Raw genomic sequence first — 17798 nt, 5'->3', positions numbered from 1 at the left:
CCTAATTAACAAACTGCGCAATACAATTCCTATTTTCTGCACGTTGGATGACATTCTTGCATTACATCGTTTTTCTAAAGGTTTGATAAATTCAAACTTATTGTAAAGCATTATATCAGATTAAAAAAGTGTTTGTATTTTAAATTATAATCAATCCTGTATGTTAACATTGCATGATGGGAAGTGTAGTACTCAAGGTTCGCCAAGACATTATCTTTAAAAATCATTTCAGGGATATAATCTAGTGGCTCCCTATAGTACTATGTGTAGCATGCTGCCAGATGGATTTCTGTATGGGTGGCATGCCGCTAGAGGCTGTACAGTGTAGCAGGGATAAAGGGAAGATTATTTCCATTTTACTGTAAAAGTTATGGAAACACCAGCGATAGCTATGCAGCGCAGCAGTAAAATTACTACCTGCACTGCTTAATAAATAATAAGATCTCTCATGCAGAAGCTTGGGGTACCAATTACTTGTGATAACAGGGTGAACAAATAGAACAAAGCAGATGTTTTATCACATTGACAGGGTTGATAAAAAGGACCCAAGTTAAACTTCATCAAATATCTCTCTTATCGAACTCTAACAAATATATTTTAGAGTTCTAATAAATTATGTAAAAAAAAAAAAAAAAAACTTGTAAAGGAATAAAAGTTACTTATAATACAAAACTTGTGCAGAGTAACTGAGTCACAAGGATCCTATTTCTTGCTGTTCTCTGATATATGTACATGCTGGCTAGTGTGCCTTGCCAGGAAATGTGCGCAACATCACATCATCAGTATATATATATATATATATATATATATATATATATATATATATGAAAAGGTAACCAGAATAGGTCCTGTCCAGCAAGGAGAAGTACAGACAGGGTTAATGATCCGGCTGTTACCAGGAAAAAGGAGTTCACACTCAGGGGCGGGCTGGGCCGGGGGGCATCTGTCCCCCAGGCCGCTCAGTCTAACCGCTATTTGGGCCGGCCGGCCGTCCCCCGCGTGGATGCAAGCTGTGCCGTCCGCTTAAACTGAATATTACCAGCAGCGCACAGGCGGCCGCATCACATGACACTCGATGTGGCCGCATGTCATGTGATGCAGCCGCCTGTGCGCCCCCCGGGCTGAAATTTGCCAGCCCTCCCCTGGCGGGGATTCCGATGCTGACAAGCAGTCGGATGACAGTAAGGGGCTATGAACATAGTTAGTTGTTAGGAAGCCATGGATTCTTTATGTTTATGTTATGCAGTTTATGCTGTTTTATGCTGAAATAAAACAGCTACTGCTTAAGAAACCTGGGGGTAAATGTATCAAGCTGAGAGTTTTCCGGCGGGTTTGAAAAGTGGAGATGTTGCCTATAGCAACCAATCAGATTCCAGCTATCATTTTGTAGAATGTACTAAATAAATGATAGCTAGAATCTGATTGGTTTTTCAAACCCGACAGAAAACTCTCAGCTTGATACATTTACCCCCTGGACTGAGGAGTCTCTTATTTGGTGATTTCTACAAAGTGGAGTCAGAAGTGAGATCTTAAACGGACAGCCAAAAACACAGCTGTCCACCCAGCCATCCAGACAACAAAAGATAAGTTTGATTTACAGAGGAAAAAGTTTCGTGTGTTTTCTCTGTTTCCTTACTGTTTGTTTTGTCCCTCCTTGGAGGTAAAATGTAGCAGCTGCTGCTAGCTAAGACATTACTGCTTAAGCTGACTTATAAAAAAAGTGGGTTTTTCTTCTGTTGTTGTTTTTTCATTTACTTGTCAGTGTATGTTAAGGGAAGCGCAGTTTCACTAACCCGCCAGATCAGATAGCAAGATGGAGGAAATCCTCAGAGCGTTAACTAATGTGGCAACCACACAGCAGGCCCAGCAGTGCCAAATGCTAGCCGTCGCCGAGGCTCAGGTGGAAAGTAACAGACTGTTGCGGACGGAGCTCAGTCAGCTCAGACAAAGTGAGCACGAACCCACTGTCTTGCAAAAGATGACCTCAGATGACATTGAGGCATTTTTATTATTGTTTGAAAGGACGGCGACACGTCTTAAGTGACCAATAGGTGAATGGGTAGAGAAAATGGATCCTTATTTGAGGGGTGAAGCCCAGCGGGCCTACCTGGATGTGCCCGAGGATCAGGCAGCGAACTGTAAGCATCTAAAGGCCGTCATTTTGGCACGAATATGGGTGGCAGGGCCTGAGAAGGTGCAACGATTCCATGACTGGTGGTTTAGAGTGGGATGTGCATCGCATGCCCAGCTGGCACACCTGGCAAAGTTAACAAAAAGTTGGTTGGAACCCGATCATAATACACCGGTCAGGAAGTTAGAAATCTTGGCTATTGACCATTGTGAGCGGAATCTGAGTCGGGAGTTACAGAGATGGGCTTCTACAGACCGTCCCTCAGTCATTTGAGGAGCTTGCGACAGCTATTGACCAGTATTGCTCTGTCGAAAATATGGCCCGAACAGCTGGGAAAGTTGACAAGCCAGACTTCAGGCCGAAACCAATACCAGAGGTGGGAATATGGACTAGACAGCCGAGAGAGTTGCCAGGCTGGACCTCAGGCCGAAGCCAGCACCAGAGGTTGGGACAGACCACAAAGTGACCCCAGAAAAGTGTTTTGAGTGTGGTGAGGAGGGGCACTTCCAGAGCCGATGGATTGTTCGGTGGTTCGACTAGACCCCAGGTTTCCTGCGTGTTTCACCATGTCCTCGTCCACGGGGAATCCACTGCTGTTCCGAGTGACCATTCTGATACGGCAACAAATGGTGGTAGCGTTGGTGGACTCGGGTAGTGAAATCACCTTGGTATCCAGCACTGTGATTCCAGAAGGCCTGTCGACCCGGCTACCATCAGTGAAAGTCCTGTGTATTCAAGGGGTCACCGAGGAATATGACCGTGTCAATCTTCCCATTACTGTAAAGGGACGAACAGTGCAAGTGGTAGCAGCAATAGCCCCAAGGCTGCCATACCCCCTTATTCTGGGGCGAGACTTTCCCCTGTTCCGGGAAATTATAGCCGAGCGGATTGGTCAGGACATGCCGGCAACTGAGTCACTGGCTGGACCTCCGACCTTTCTTGATCCCGTTTTTCATACACCGGAACTGGAGATAAAGTCCAAGAAGCCGCAATACCTGGAGCCTAAATGTCAGGCTTTGACTGCAACTAGGAAGCCATCACGTTTCAGAACACAGAAGAGAAAAGTCCTAGCTGGAGAAAGTCAGAAGGGAATAGAAGCCCTGCCAGAGGGTGAAGATTGGTCCCCAATATCCAGGACTGTGAGACTCTAGGACTTTGCAAGAGACCAACTTAATAGTGCTTTGGAAAATGTCTATATGTGTGTGGAAGTGAATGGAGTGTGGAAGGCCGAGGGACCAGCCAGGGGAGAACCTTATTTTATATCTGTTATATAGGGTAGCAGTGGTACGGGAGAAAATAGTTCATCAACAGGTACACATTCCTTTGGTACTAAAAACAGCCCACACACACCTTTTGGGGGGCATGTGGGAGAGGAGAAAACTCTAAATCGAGTGCTCCTGAGGTTTTACTGGCCAAGAATCCGTATGGCAGTCAAGAGATACTGTCAAGCCTGCCCAGTGTGCCAGCAGACGGCCCCTATACCAGACTATCGAGCTCCCCTGGTACCTCTTCCTATAATTCCAATTCCATTTGCGCAAATTGCCATGAACTTGGTGGGCCCCTTGGGGAAGCCTGCCCGAGATCATCAATATTTATTAGTAGTCCTTGATTACGCTACACGATACCCTGAGGCAATTTCGCTAAGGCATATTAAATCAAGCACTATTGCCAAACAGCTACTGTTAATGTATACTCGACTGAGAATCCCTAAAGAGATCCTTATGGATCAGGGAACCCCCTTCATGTCAAGTTTAATGAAGGAGTTATGCAAATTTATAGGGGTACAAAGACTGCAGACCTCAGTTTATCATCCACAAACCGACGGGTTGGTTGAGCAGTATAATAGAACCCTAAAGAAAATGATTAGATGAGCTGTGGCTTGGGATAAGAGATTGGGACACCCTGTTACCCTGTCTCATGTTTGCGATAAGGGAGGTGCCTCAGGCATCAACGGGGTTTAGTCCCTTTGAGCTCCTGTTTGGGAGACAACCCCACGGAGTTCTGGATATCCTCAAAGAAGGGTGGGAACATCAGGAACCCAAGGAGCCAAATATAGTACAATTTGTGGCCCAGTTATACAATCGACTACACCAGATCGGCCCGTTGGTTAAACAACATCAGACGGAAACACAGGGATGGCAAATGAAGGGTTATGATTCCTGAGCCACCTTACACACCTTTAACCCAGGTAACAAGGTGCTTGTCCTAGTACCAACTCAGGAAAGTAAGTTGTATGCACATTGGCAAGGCCCTTATGAGATAAGAGCCCATAGGGCAGTTAGGTACACGGCAAAAAGAGCAAGTCTATCATGTTAATTTGTTAAAGCTGTGGGTGGAGGAAACCCCAACTTTGTCAGCGGTAAAAACCGAGGACTGCATAGTCCCCATGGAGTCTTCTCTGACACCGACTCAGAGACGACAAGCCTTAGAAATGGTAGCTCGAAATACAGACATCTTTTCGGCTATTCCACGGGCGTACCAAAATAATTGAACATGACATTGTCACTCCACCAGGAGTAATAGTTAACCAGCGGCCATATAGGACACCTGAGGCGAGAAGGGCTGCAGTAAAGCGAGAGGTGGAGGACGTGTTGCAACTTGGGGTTGTGGAGGAATCCACCAGTGAGTGGAATAACCCATAGTTCTTGTGATGAAGCCTGCAGGGGCCATTCGCTTCTGATTTTAGGAAGCTGAATAAAGTGTCTAGGCTTGACACCAATCCAATGCCGCGGGTAGATGTGCTAGTGGAGAATCTGGCCAGTAGTCAATATCTGAATACCCTAGATATGACAAAAGGGTACTGGCAGATACCACTCACTGCGTCAGCCAAACCCAAAACAGCCTTTTCTACACCTGAAGGGCTGTTTCAATATAAGTTATTACCGTTCGGACTGCTTGGGGCGCCAGCCATGTATCAGTGGGCAATGTACAAATTGTTGAAGCCTCACCGGGAATACGCCACCGCTTACCTGGATGACATAGTCATCTATAGTCAGGACTGGGAGTCCCATCTTCCCAAGGTGGAGGCGGTTTTTCAGTCATTAAGCGTCATTGTCTTATGGCAAATCCCTTGAAGTGTGCGCTAGTCATGGCAGAGGCTAAGTATCTGGTGTCACGGTCGTCTGAATTTCTTGATCCGATTCGGGACCCTTGGGACTAGCTGGAGCAGGAGTGAAACAGAACTTAGCAGCCTGGATGAACTTCTTGCTCATGTTCGTGCTGATTGTAGAATATAGTAGGGGAATTAGCAGTCTGGAAATGTAGACAGGAACACTGCACTTGTAATGCAGTCAGGAACACTGCACTTGTAATGCAGTCAGGAACACTGCACTTGTAATGCAGTCAGGAACACTGCACTTAGGAGTGCAGACAGGATTACTGCACTTGTAATGCAGTCAGGAACACTGCACTTGTAATGCAGTCAGGAACACTGCACTTAGGAGTGCAGACAGGATTACTGCACTTGTAATGCAGTCAGGAACACTGGAGCCAAGAACTATCCTCTGGAGAGAAGTGTGTTGTTCTGGCAATGAACAGATCACAGCAGCAGGTTTAAATAGGATGTCCCAAACAACTATTGGCTGATCAGTTCATGTGATCACAGCTTCTGAATCTGGTTGGTTTGCACTGATCACCTGACTGCATCCAAGATGGCCGCGCCCATGCAGCAGGACAGACAGTATGTGTTTGTTTACAAATGAAGGCGTGGAGAACGGGAATGCTGCAGATGACCAGAAGGGACCCAGGTAGCCGTGATATGACAGCGGCGGATGAGGTAAATGCGGCTAAGATCCCGATTTGTGACATCTGGGTTATGTGGTCAGTCGGGAGAAAGTAAAACCCCAGGTGGATAAGGTAGAGGCTGTGAGGATTTGGCCTAAACCAGAGAGAAAGTCACAACTACGGACTTTCCTGGGATTGGTTGGGTACTACAGATGCTTTATCCAAAACTTTGCCACCTGAGCTGCCCCACTGATTGAGTTTCTTAAAAATAATAACCCAGACAAAGGAATTTGGTCTGAGTCTTCGGAAGCTGCCTGGGTAGACTTGAAGGAAGCCTTGTGCACTGTACCAGTCCTACAAGCACCCAACTTTAGGGAGAGTGTGAAGATACCGGGTTTATCTGGCCCAGTGCTACCCAGTACCTTCTAGGATTCGTATGGTCACTCAGGCAAAATGCAGTTATAAAAATACAACAGTATATTTATTGTCATACAAATCACACTAGAATATTATGTACACACAGTAAATAAATGCCAGGCAGATTTACCACATCATCTGTCCCTTACCCCAATAACTTATGGAGATATAGTCACCTGCTGTCCAGACTTCATGACCCATGGATCCCTCTCAGCTGCATATATAGATTTGAGTTAGAAAACAACAATTCAAAACTCCATCTTGCACCTTCCTGAATGAAATCCAAGCATCACCCCCCTCTCCCCTGGAGTTGTTCCTTATATATCACATGTCTAATTTCCACAGTCTTTCCCCTCCCTGGGCAAACCCCTGCGTCTATTCTACTTAACCATTGGTCAGTGCTGGACTAGGAGGGGGGGGGGAAGGGGGGTTGGACAGGGGAGTGAAGATGAGCTGTCCTTTCAGAGAACCTCCCCTGTTAGATGGCCTGTCTGGACTAGCCTGGTGAGAGCAATGGACACTAATTAGTTTTCCTACTCAGGCACATGGCAGCCTGATCCCTACCCATAATCCCCCTGGCTTCACTTTAAAGACAATGAATAGCAACCTTACTTCAAGTTATCAATATACAATAAACAATATACATATGTACACTGAACTTCAATGTCCCCTTAGCCACATGTTATTGGACAATGCAGTTATAGTCTGGTGAGCTGGGGAAACAAAAGAAGGCTATAAAAAGTATTTGCTATAATTCACATTATGTGAGAAATGAGACATGCTCACAGGGTTATCAAACTCATTTCGTCACAGAGAGGTTCTTTCTCCAGACAGATGCTTCCGGGACAGGTTTGGGGGCAGTTTAGTCCCAGAGGGTGAAAGATAAGGAGAGACCGGTTCTTTTCTTCAGCCATAAACTCCTCCCGAGGGAAAAGAGGTATGCCACAGTAGTGGGCAGTAGAGGCAATCCGGTACTACCTACTTGGTAGGGATTTCACCCTGGTTACCGACCACGCCCCACTACAGTGGATGCACACAAATAAGAAGGTAAATGCCAGGGTCACACGTTGGTTCCTGGCATTACAACCCTCTAGCTTTAAGGTGGAACATAAGCCAGGGGCTCTGCATAATAATACAGATGCCCTGTCACGGAGAGATGCGGTCCCCAGTTCGGCCAATTCGCCTGGTTTGGCGAGGCCAGAAGAGGGGGGGTTGGCAAAGAGGAAATTTTTGGTAAGTTCCGCTTCGCCAAGTATGACAAAGCTAAGGGGAAGGGTATGTAGAAAGGTAACCAGAATAGGACCTGTCCAGTAAGGAAAACCTACAGACAGGGTTAATGATTCTGCTGTTACCTGGAAAAAGGAGTTGACACACAGGTGCACAACATGGGTGGGATTGCTGTGTGTGTGTATAAAAGGATTGTGGGATCTGGTGTTCGGGGCTTCTGACGCTGACAAGCAGCCGGACAATAGTGAAGGGCTGTGGACATAGTTAGCTGTTAGGAAGCCATGGATTCTTTATGTTATGCTGTTAATGCTGTTTTATGCTGAAATAAAACAGCTGGACTGAGTCTCTTATTCAGGGCCGTCTCTTCCATTGGGCACAATGGGCAGGTGCCCGTCAGAGGCAGCGCTGAAAAAAAAATCCTGCAAAAAAAAAAAAGTAGAAAATACTTACCTTGCGGTGAGCTGGCAATCCGGCTCCCTCCCTGCGGATCGCAGTGCATGTCGGGCGTGATGACGTCATGCCCGACATCCATTGTGGAGCGCAGCACGGAGGAGTCACCTGCTGCCTGCTGATTAAAGTTGTTTTTTCGCGCTGCAGTGACTTGGAAGAAGAGTGAAGAGGATCGCATTGGAGAATAAGGTAAGTTAATGTTTGTTTGTTTTTTTACTATTTCAAGGGACGTTGACGGCTGACCAGTATGTGTGTGTGTAAAAAAAAGTGATATATATAATCTTTTTTACACACACACACACACACATATATAATATGAAAACAACATCTTAACTTTCCATGTGCATTTTATAAATACGGCATCTGAGTAACAGGGGACTTCTAACCGATTACAGGAATCCAGTTAAATAGGAACTGCATGTAATTTCCCCTCCTGTCCAAAAGTCGAACAGTTTTCATTTATACTTTCCTCCATCTATCATCTATCGCATTTTGGTTTCATACTTCCCAGCAGTCCAACTTTTTGTAACTCAAATGGTGTACGGCTTATCCAAAAAAAGGCAAGGCCTTGTGGGAAATGGGTGTGAAACTTGTGGATCGAAGTAAGGCTTACAATAGTGTGATTTCCCAACATGTTGTTCAAAAGGAAGGTAAATAAAGTATACTTTAATTTTCAAATGCTTGCATCTATACTTATGGTAAAGGTACCAAAATACATACCTGCCAATTATTATTTATTAGGCGCCACAGATTCTGTAGCACCGGATACAGAAGCAAGTAACAAATAGAAGAGGTAATACACATAAGTAGCACAGATGAGTGTGAGTAATGCTATAGGGACTCACATCCCGTTGCCTAGCAACGGGACGCGTGCCTACTGCGCATGCGCACGCAGTGTAAACCCAGAAGTTTGTCCCGTTGGCACGAGACGGCCGGGAAGACAGGTGTCCGTCCCTGGCACATATGGATAGTGCGGGGACGGCGCCTGACAGCATCATTTTAAAGCGTGGGGCAGTCCCAAAATGTCGCGACTCCCTGAGAATCGCGTCAGTTTGGCTCTAATTCTGCCCACTTCACTAGGAAGTGGGCAGATGCAGGAAACTGTCCTACTCTCCCAGAATTCGGGTAGGTGTGTGAGATATCAGTATAGTGTGTGTGAGATGTCAGTATAGTGTGTGAGATGTCAGTATAGTGTGTGAGATGTCAGTATAGTGTGTGTGTGTGATGTCAGTATAGTGTGTGTGTGATGTCAGTATAGTGTGTGTGTGTGTGTGTGTGTGATGTCAGTATAGTGTGTGTGTGTGAGATGTCAGTATAGTGTGTGTGTGAGATGTCAGTATAGTGTGTGTGTGTGTGTGAAGTCAGTATAGTGTGTGTGTGTGTGATGTCAGTATAGTGTGTGTGTGTGATGTCAGTATAGTGTGTGTGTGTGATGTCAGTATAGTGTGTGTGTGTGATGTCAGTATAGTGTGTGTGTGTGTGATGTCAGTATAGTGTGTGTGTGATGTCAGTATAGTGTGTGTGTGTGTGATGTCAGTATAGTGTGTGTGTGTGTGATGTCAGTATAGTGTGTGTGTGTGATGTCAGTATAGTGTGTGTGTGTGTGATGTCAGTATAGTGTGTGTGTGTGATGTCAGTATAGTGTGTGTGTGTGTTTGTGTGATGTCAGTATAGTGTGTGTGTGATGTCAGTATAGTGTGTGATGTCAGTATAGTGTGTGTGTGTGTTTGTGTGATGTCAGTATAGTGTGTGTGATGTCAGTATAGTGTGTGATGTCAGTATAGTGTGTGTGTGTGTGATGTCAGTATAGTGTGTGTGTGTGTGATGTCAGTATAGTGTGTGTGTGTGTGTGTGTGTGTGATGTCAGTATAGTGTGTGTGTGATGTCAGTATAGTGTGTGTGTGTGTGTGTGATGTCAGTATAGTGTGTGTGTGTGTGTGATGTCAGTATAGTGTGTGTGATGTCAGTATAGTGTGTGTGTGTGTGTGTGTGTGTGATGTCAATACAATGTGTGTGTGTAGCATGTCAATATAATGTGTGTGTGGGTGTGGAGCACGTCAATACAGGGTGAGTCAAAAGTCGCAGTACACCCTTTTATTTCAAAAATGTATATAGGAATTGGGAAACCTGAATACTCCAGTAAGGTATGGGTGACGTGGTCTATCTTTTACGGTATGTACCAAACATGGGCGCCATCTTGAAATCGGCCAATCGGCCCAATTCCTGTAGAGTTTTTGAAATAAAAGGGTGTACTGCGACTTTTGACTCACCCTGTATAATGTGTGAGGGAAGGGTGGTCTTAATTTAGTGTGGGAGGTAGGCTATTTAATGGTGGAGTGCAGGAGGGGGCTAGTTATTTAATGGGTGCTATTTTGTTTGTGGGTGGTGGGGCAATTTAATTTATTGGTGGGGCTGTTTGGAGGGAGGTAAATAGGTTTATATATTAAATGTGTTTGTTATATAATGTCAGGATTGGTTGGAGGGAAATAGATCCATTTAGAAAATGTGAATATTATTATTTTAATGTTGGGGCTGGAGAGGGGCCTAATTATTAAACGTGAGTGCTATTAATTTAATACCGGGAGTGTTTGGAGTTTTCTACATTTTATGTACACATTTTTTTCCAAATAGGGCATCGAACATTCTAGGATCCAGACAAGCAGCAATTGAGTTAAGAAACCAGTAGTCACAAGTGGTGAAAGTGACAAGAAACAGGTAGGAGAGAACAGGACAGTCTGCCAACTGTCCTGAATCTGGTGGGACAGTCCCAAATTTGGGTGACTGTCTCGCTTAGGACAATTGGGAGGTATGTCCCGCTTCACAGTGTACTACTCATGAAGGTGGAACTGCATGCACATAATAGTAGTGCACACAGTAGTCCCTGTGTATTTGTCTAAAATGTAAACCATGTTACATCATAGGGACCGCCTGTCTAAAGTGCCCTGGACCCCCATTGCCTTAATCCAGCTCTGGGCCAGGGTGTAAGAATGACACCCAGTACTCTACTCCTCCTTCCAGTATTATCTCTAATATTATTTGATTTAGGTTAATCCTAAACCAAATACCCCCATTAGTGTATAGGGTGAAGCAAAAACATCAGTTTTTTAAAGCAAACAGGCTTTTTGCATTTTGATAAATCCCATTATAATCAGCCAGGTATGTTTAAAAAAAAAAAAAAAAGTGGTGTAGGGAGAAGGAGCATATAAAATAAAATATAAAATAAAATGCAATATAAAGTGAGGTTTTTTTTTTTTTGTTGCATTATTTAGTTTTAATATTTAAGATATATTTATAATGATAAAGTATCGCTGGAATAAGCAACATTAAAATAGGATTTTCTTATATTGATAAATATATATTGTACTGAAAACCACCCTTTAGGGATGGGCCGCTACTTATGGGCCAGTGCTGTGTGCTTGCCCCCCGGGTTAAAGTCTGCCAACCAGCCCCTGAGGCTAATATTGTAGAATGGTAACTAAAAAGCATTCTGTTTTATATAATGGTCACTTAAACTCTCTGCATTGTAAAGTGGATGTTAACATGTTCTCTGTATTATATATTGGTCACAAGAATGCTCTCTGTATTGTATATTAATCTCACAAATGTTCTCTATATAGTACAATTAAAATGCTCTCTGTATTTGTTAAATAGTAGTTATTCGGCCTTTGTATTATTTAGTTTTTTTATGTAATGTGTTATAGATCATTGCTGTCTGTGTTTTGTATTTTCTGTACATTTCATGTACACCACTGCAGATCTTTTGTGGTGCTTTAAAAATAAAATATAAGAATACTAATATTGTAAAGTCACTAGAATGCTCTTTGCATTGTATACTGGTCACTACAAGCTATTCATTGATTACTGGTCAGATGTGGACACATTGCATTTCTATATGGGAAGTGTGGCCTTTAGACTAAACAAAGTTAAAATCACGTGGGTGAGTGATTAGGTGTTTAGCCAATGGGCTTCTGCTATTTTGTAACCAATGGGACAGAGGAGGGGAGTGGTTTTATTTCATATAGGTGAAGGTTCTCCTCCATTTTCCCCTCTCTGTTCCGGATTTCCTCCCTCCCACCCGTCAGTTTTTGATTGTTATTATTATGTTGGTGGGAGAGCAGTGCAGTCGGTAAGTTTGCATATGGTGCTTGGGTCATCTTGTCATAGGTCACTACTCCCCCTCTTGGATTGTGTTGTCATCACGTATGTTGGGTCCAGTGAATGGGACTCTGTACCAGTATGTTGGATATTTTACTGGTGGATATAGGGGGTGTAGTCTTGCCGTTGGACAGATATTTCGCACCGTTGGACAGATATTTCGCACCGGCCAATAGTTAAGGCATGATCCTGGGTTGGTGGTACAATGGTCTGACCTTTCCACCGTTATTGGTTTTGTTTTTGCTGACTGCCCTGCTCTCGTCCGCCTTTCTGCCCCTTTAGTTTAAATATTAGCCATTTAATAAATATATTTTATTCCAACGTTTATCTGGTGTCCGTGTCTTTATTGGTTTATTAAGGTATTTGTTAAACACTAAGAACTTCCACACTGTGCATTTTAAGTTCTTTAAAATATGAATTATTACTGTTATGCATTGGCTGTGTAAAATGACACACACATCAAACAAACCACGACCATATGCATCGAACATACCCATTTTTGCTGCACACTTGACATGCCAAAAGGGCCTCCTAATTTTCACTGTCCCACCAGGTTACAGTATCTGATGTGTATGAGTCAGGTTGTCAGGTTGTCAGGCATGTGAATAGTAGAAGAGCTATGTGAACAGAGTAAACACACCTGTTGGAAGGCAATGGAGGATTTTAACTATGCAGTTCTAATTTAGTAGTGAAGGGAATTTGGTTACAGAGAGGGGTAGCTGGGTTTGGTGGTTTTAAGTATGATAGGTTTACATTTATAATTTGTTATCAAGATCAAATAATATCTGTCAATTATTTTTTATTAATAAAGAGGCAAATGTGAAGATCCTATTTCATTTGAAGCTGAGCTGCTGACAGCTTCCCTTTCGGTTACCAGGACAGCTTAAATGCCCACAGCAAAGATGGACGATGGAGCATAATATAACCCACCAATCAGAAGACGTAAGATTTGTCGCTCTACGATTTGTTCTCCAAGATGGTTATAGCCAATCGGCACTAGCGTTTTCATATCTGGCGCAAGCGTGTGTGCCCTTTGGGTGTAGTGACACTGCGCATGCTCAGTACTTTGCTCTGCTGGTGGAGAAACATGGCGCTGGGCAGTGTGAGAGCGGTGTGTGTTTGCTTGCTGCTGGTTCTGAGTCTGACCCGGGCTGCTGAGGAGGAGAAGAAGAAAAAGAAGAAAGATATCCGGGATTACAATGATGCGGACATGGCCCGGCTGCTGGAGCAGTGGGAGGTAAATAGCTGATATAAGGGGAATAGTTACCACCTAGTGTTCGTGGGACAACTTCCTCTTTACTGTGGTTCTTACTATATGTATGGTCTAAGGACAGTTTATGAATAGGCTGCTCTAATAGTAGCTCAATGCTTTCGCTATAATTTAGTGAGAGCAGGCAATGCTGCCAGTCATTGGTGGGTGAGCACTCAATCAGTGAGTTACTGGAAGTCTGGAGAACTCAGTCATTTCTTGTACATCTAGTAAAATATTTTGAAATGTATTATGTTAAAATGCAAGACAAAAATCATATTGGTTATTACATGCTTAAAATTATTTTTTTTAATCTACTTTGCTAATGAAGGGTTAAAGCTATGAAGGGTCCAATGGTATCACACACATATAAAATGTTATATCAGACTGTCCATCACCTCCTTTAAAATGGGGAGCCTTCTTGTAAGGATGTATTAATGGCCAGAAATACTGGCCACAAAGGTGAGCACACAGCCTTAAAAACAGTGGTTGTGGAAAGATTGAGGATGGAGGCTGGATGGTAATGAAATGTTTCTATAGTTGGTCTAGTGTTGTCACGTCTGCATATAGAACTGTGCAATGGTCAGGATACCAGAAAATGTGGGTTTCTCTTTGTCTTCCTTTAGTGATTTTTATTTCTACGCTTATGTAATGTCTTCCAAAAAAAAAATGTATGAGATCTTGGCCTGGTTACACCACGTTTTATAGGTGAATCTTCCCTTTCATTAGATCATCTTGTACTTTGTTACTCTTAAAAGTTTGAACTACATTCCAAGCACATCAAGCTCATTTTATTGTGTGATTGCTGTTAAATTAAAGAACTTCAGCCACACACACAAATACAGATTAACAGGTCTTCATGAGATATTCAACCTCTGGTTATTCCTTAACAGTCATTTCTGGCATGAGTCAGAGCTTAGAATTTCAACACGCTGATTGGATGGCTGCCTCTTCATAGTCTGTGTTCTTGACACGAACACATTGTGGTATGGAAAATACCGATATCAAGAATTCTCCACAAATTTCCCACTCATTTACACTCCTGATAATTATTTGCCCCTACATTATTACAGCAGGGCAGTTTAGTCCACAAACAGCTGGTCACAGGGTAAAAAGGTTGTCCCAGTCAAACTAAAGATCAACTTTCTGATCGAACAGAATATATTCACATTACAGAAAGAAATCTGAGGGCTAACTGTATAATTCGACAAAAAAGCTTTCATGTGTCCCATTTCACTCAATGATTTGCATTGTCACTAATTACATTTTGATGATCTAACATGGAAGAGGGTTGTGATAAATTAAAAATAATTGGGCAATGGTTGAACCATTTTCTGTATTGAATGAAAGTTTAACATGATTTTGGTAATACTGATCTTTTTGAAAGCTGTTATCTTGTCTTGATAGGAAGATGACGATATAGAGGAGGGTGACCTACCTGAGCACAAAAGAAAACCGTCTCCTGTAGACTTCTCAAAGATTGATCCTAGTAACCCAGAGAACCTCTTGCAGATGACCAAAAAGGGAAAGACTTTAATGATCTTTGCGACTGTGTCTGGAAATCCAACAGAAAAGGAAACTGAAGAAATTACAAGCCTTTGGCAAGGCAGCCTTTTCAATGCCAACTATGACATTCAGAGGTATTGTGGTATTTTATGGATGATTTTACAAGCTTACTGGAATACCTTCTCATCCTTTGTAAAGGAAAATGGTCTAGAAAAGATAAGCCAAGAACAGTGAAACCGATATTATCAATTTAAGTAAATGATAGACTTGCATCCCCCCCCCCCCAAGTAGTAGACCCTCTGGAGATCCTCCTTGGGTCAATCAGTAGATACTTGAACTACACCTCACTGTGTGTTTCTAGGCTGCCAAGCCTGGTGTATTTTGTCTGTGGGAGAGGCTGAGATAAGTTGTGTGCTAACACTATCTTTACCACACTCCCTGTGAAGAGCAGGGTTTTTGAGGGTGCACCTTCATTTTTCCTTCTGACCATACAATCTCTCTTTTAGCACTTCCTGTAACAATGAATGTGTTGACCTGCTTTAATTGTCTCTGATGTCAGTGACACCTAAGACTATGCTATTGCATGTTGACAAATTCTTTAGCAAATGAGTATATTTCATGGAAGTGCCTAAGGGGAGAGTCATGAAATAGTACATATTATCGTTTGTTTTTTCTGTCTTTTTTGCATTTTAACATGGGTTTCCCCTAGAAAGCTTTTTTTTTTAAAAAAAATGGGGCGATCACCTAAACTATAAATATGATAACTACAATGCTAAAATGTTTAGCTGAAAGAAAAATAAATGTAAAATGTGCAGGATGCTATGTGCAAGCCAATAATTGTGTTAACTAAAGCTGCTCAAACCTCTGCTGAATTATTATAATTAACGCCAAACTAATTGCAAAGGATTTTTAGAGTAACTTTTATCCTATCTCATGTTATCTGATGAGGTACACATTGTAATGTTGCAGGTTTGTTATGACCTGTTTGACTTTAGTTGATGTAGAACTACATAAACTACTAATATTTGTCTTTTGGGTAACGTCATTACCACTCTCCATAATACATACATAAAATCTTAAATAAGATTATTTTAATATTGTACATCCTTTTTATTTATCTTAATGTTAAATGAAGCTATGAAAGTTTTGTTTATCTTTTCATATTTCTGGACATCTCTCCATTCCTCTATAGGTTTCTTGTTGGACCGAACCGTGTGATCTTTATGTTGAAGGACGGTGGCTATGCTTGGGAGGTGAAAGACTTCCTTGTAAAACAGGACAGGTGTGCAGATGTGACGCTGGAAGGACAGGTGTACCCCGGCAAGGGAGGAGACGGAAGTCCGAAAACTCCCAACCACAGTAAACAAGATAAAAAGAAAAAGAGTGACAGCAAGAAATCAAAGTCCTCCACCAAGACTAACCGAGCATCTCCAGCCAAGGAGGATTTATGACCCTTCTTTAATGCCTAGGGACGTCGAAGACTCTCTGAATAGATGAGTGCGTTGTTTCCAAATGTAGGACATCATGGTTTATAGATTATATATCCCATAATCTGGTCATAATAGGTTTCATCAGAGGAAATTATATTGTTCTGGTGTAGGGGATGGCAGGTTTGGTTAGGAACAGGGGGCATATGACCACTGCTTTAGAAATGGTTTTATCCCCGTGTCAAAAGGCTGCTTCTGGCTTGTATACAACTATTGTACTGTTCTAATGGAGCCGCAATTTGATGATTTTCTTGCACAATTTACTGTTGATTCAAAATGCAATCTGTATGTAAATTGGAGATGAGTGGGGATATTTATAAAAAGACGGCTAATGCCCATAGAAACAGATTATGACATTTTCTACCAAATGCCCCCCCCCCCTTCTCTCCCAGAAGAACAATTTCATAAAGTAATTTTCATGATGAGATTGTTTGTGCAAGCGGATTCTAGTCATATTACGAAAAATTGATGTGATATCTGTGATCTCAAGCGAAACATAGATAATTGTCAGTATTTTTTTTTTTATGTCAGTTAATGTGTACCTTTCTCTCAGTTGGCTGGGGCCATGTCACCAGCTTTCACTCATTAACTGAGTTACTAATTCTAAACCAGACGTCAGAATGGTTAATCTCCCAAGCCAAGAATGTGTCTTGTAACTCCAGAAACATTGGTTTGTATCTAATGCACCTCATTCTATGTTCTGATGGCAAATCTATTTTACATTACTTGTTTTGAGCATTTTGTACTGTAATGTCTTCTACAGTATTATGTAAACCTATATATTCATTGAATCCAGCAATGCATGACGTACAAAGTGCTATGACATATATTGTTTCAATAACGTCTCATTCAATATGAAAGATGTATTTTTTTTTTTTTTTTTTTTTCTTTTGGCTCTCCTGTGATTCAAAAATTACTAATGTAGTAAGTGTAACTTCTGTATAATAACTTTGTGATACAATGGTGGTCATTTATCAGTAGAGCTTTGGGCATTTGGTTCTCAAGCTATGGCTGCTTATAGTAGCCAAAATGGTACCCTTACTACACTTCACACTATAACATGCACTAAGCAAAATATCAATGACTTTTAAGTAGCATTATTTTTTAAAATAATAATAAACCCATGTGATACATTTATTTACATCTTTTTCTCATGCACATTATTTTATTTCATAATTATTTTAAACACATACACCATAAAATAACTTTACTGCAGCTTGACTTTGATTAAAGCAGATATAGCTACTGGACATTCAGCGGCGGAGGGAGCTTCTGTGCTTCCTGGGGATGTTTTAGCGGAGTGCCTCTGCACTGGCGAGGGGGCCAAATTGCAGCATGTAGATAAACCTATTATAGCATCAAATTGCCTGTAGTGAGTGTCTTAGAGTTCCAAGAGCAGCAGTGTTCAATTGAAATATTGTGAAATAATTAAGTAAATTGTTATGCTTGTACC

At 42.2% G+C, this 17798-nt stretch overlaps 1 protein-coding gene across 1 annotated transcript; it reads left to right on the top strand.

Moving 5' to 3' along the window:
- Nucleotides 1-13153: 13153 nt before the first annotated feature.
- Nucleotides 13154-17488, top strand: MESD (mesoderm development LRP chaperone). The gene is made up of 3 exons (XM_075207795.1): nucleotides 13154-13340; nucleotides 14760-14992; nucleotides 16051-17488. The coding sequence occupies exons 1-3, from the start codon at nucleotides 13158-13160 to the stop codon at nucleotides 16307-16309; spliced, it is 675 nt and encodes a 224-aa protein (XP_075063896.1). The 5' UTR covers nucleotides 13154-13157; the 3' UTR covers nucleotides 16310-17488.
- Nucleotides 17489-17798: the final 310 nt, after the last annotated feature.

The sequence above is a fragment of the Mixophyes fleayi genome, chromosome 4, assembly GCF_038048845.1.
Source record: "Mixophyes fleayi isolate aMixFle1 chromosome 4, aMixFle1.hap1, whole genome shotgun sequence".
NCBI lineage: Eukaryota > Metazoa > Chordata > Amphibia > Anura > Limnodynastidae > Mixophyes > Mixophyes fleayi.
Note: the sequence above shows the minus strand (reverse complement) of the source record. Positions and strands in the feature narration are given on the sequence as shown.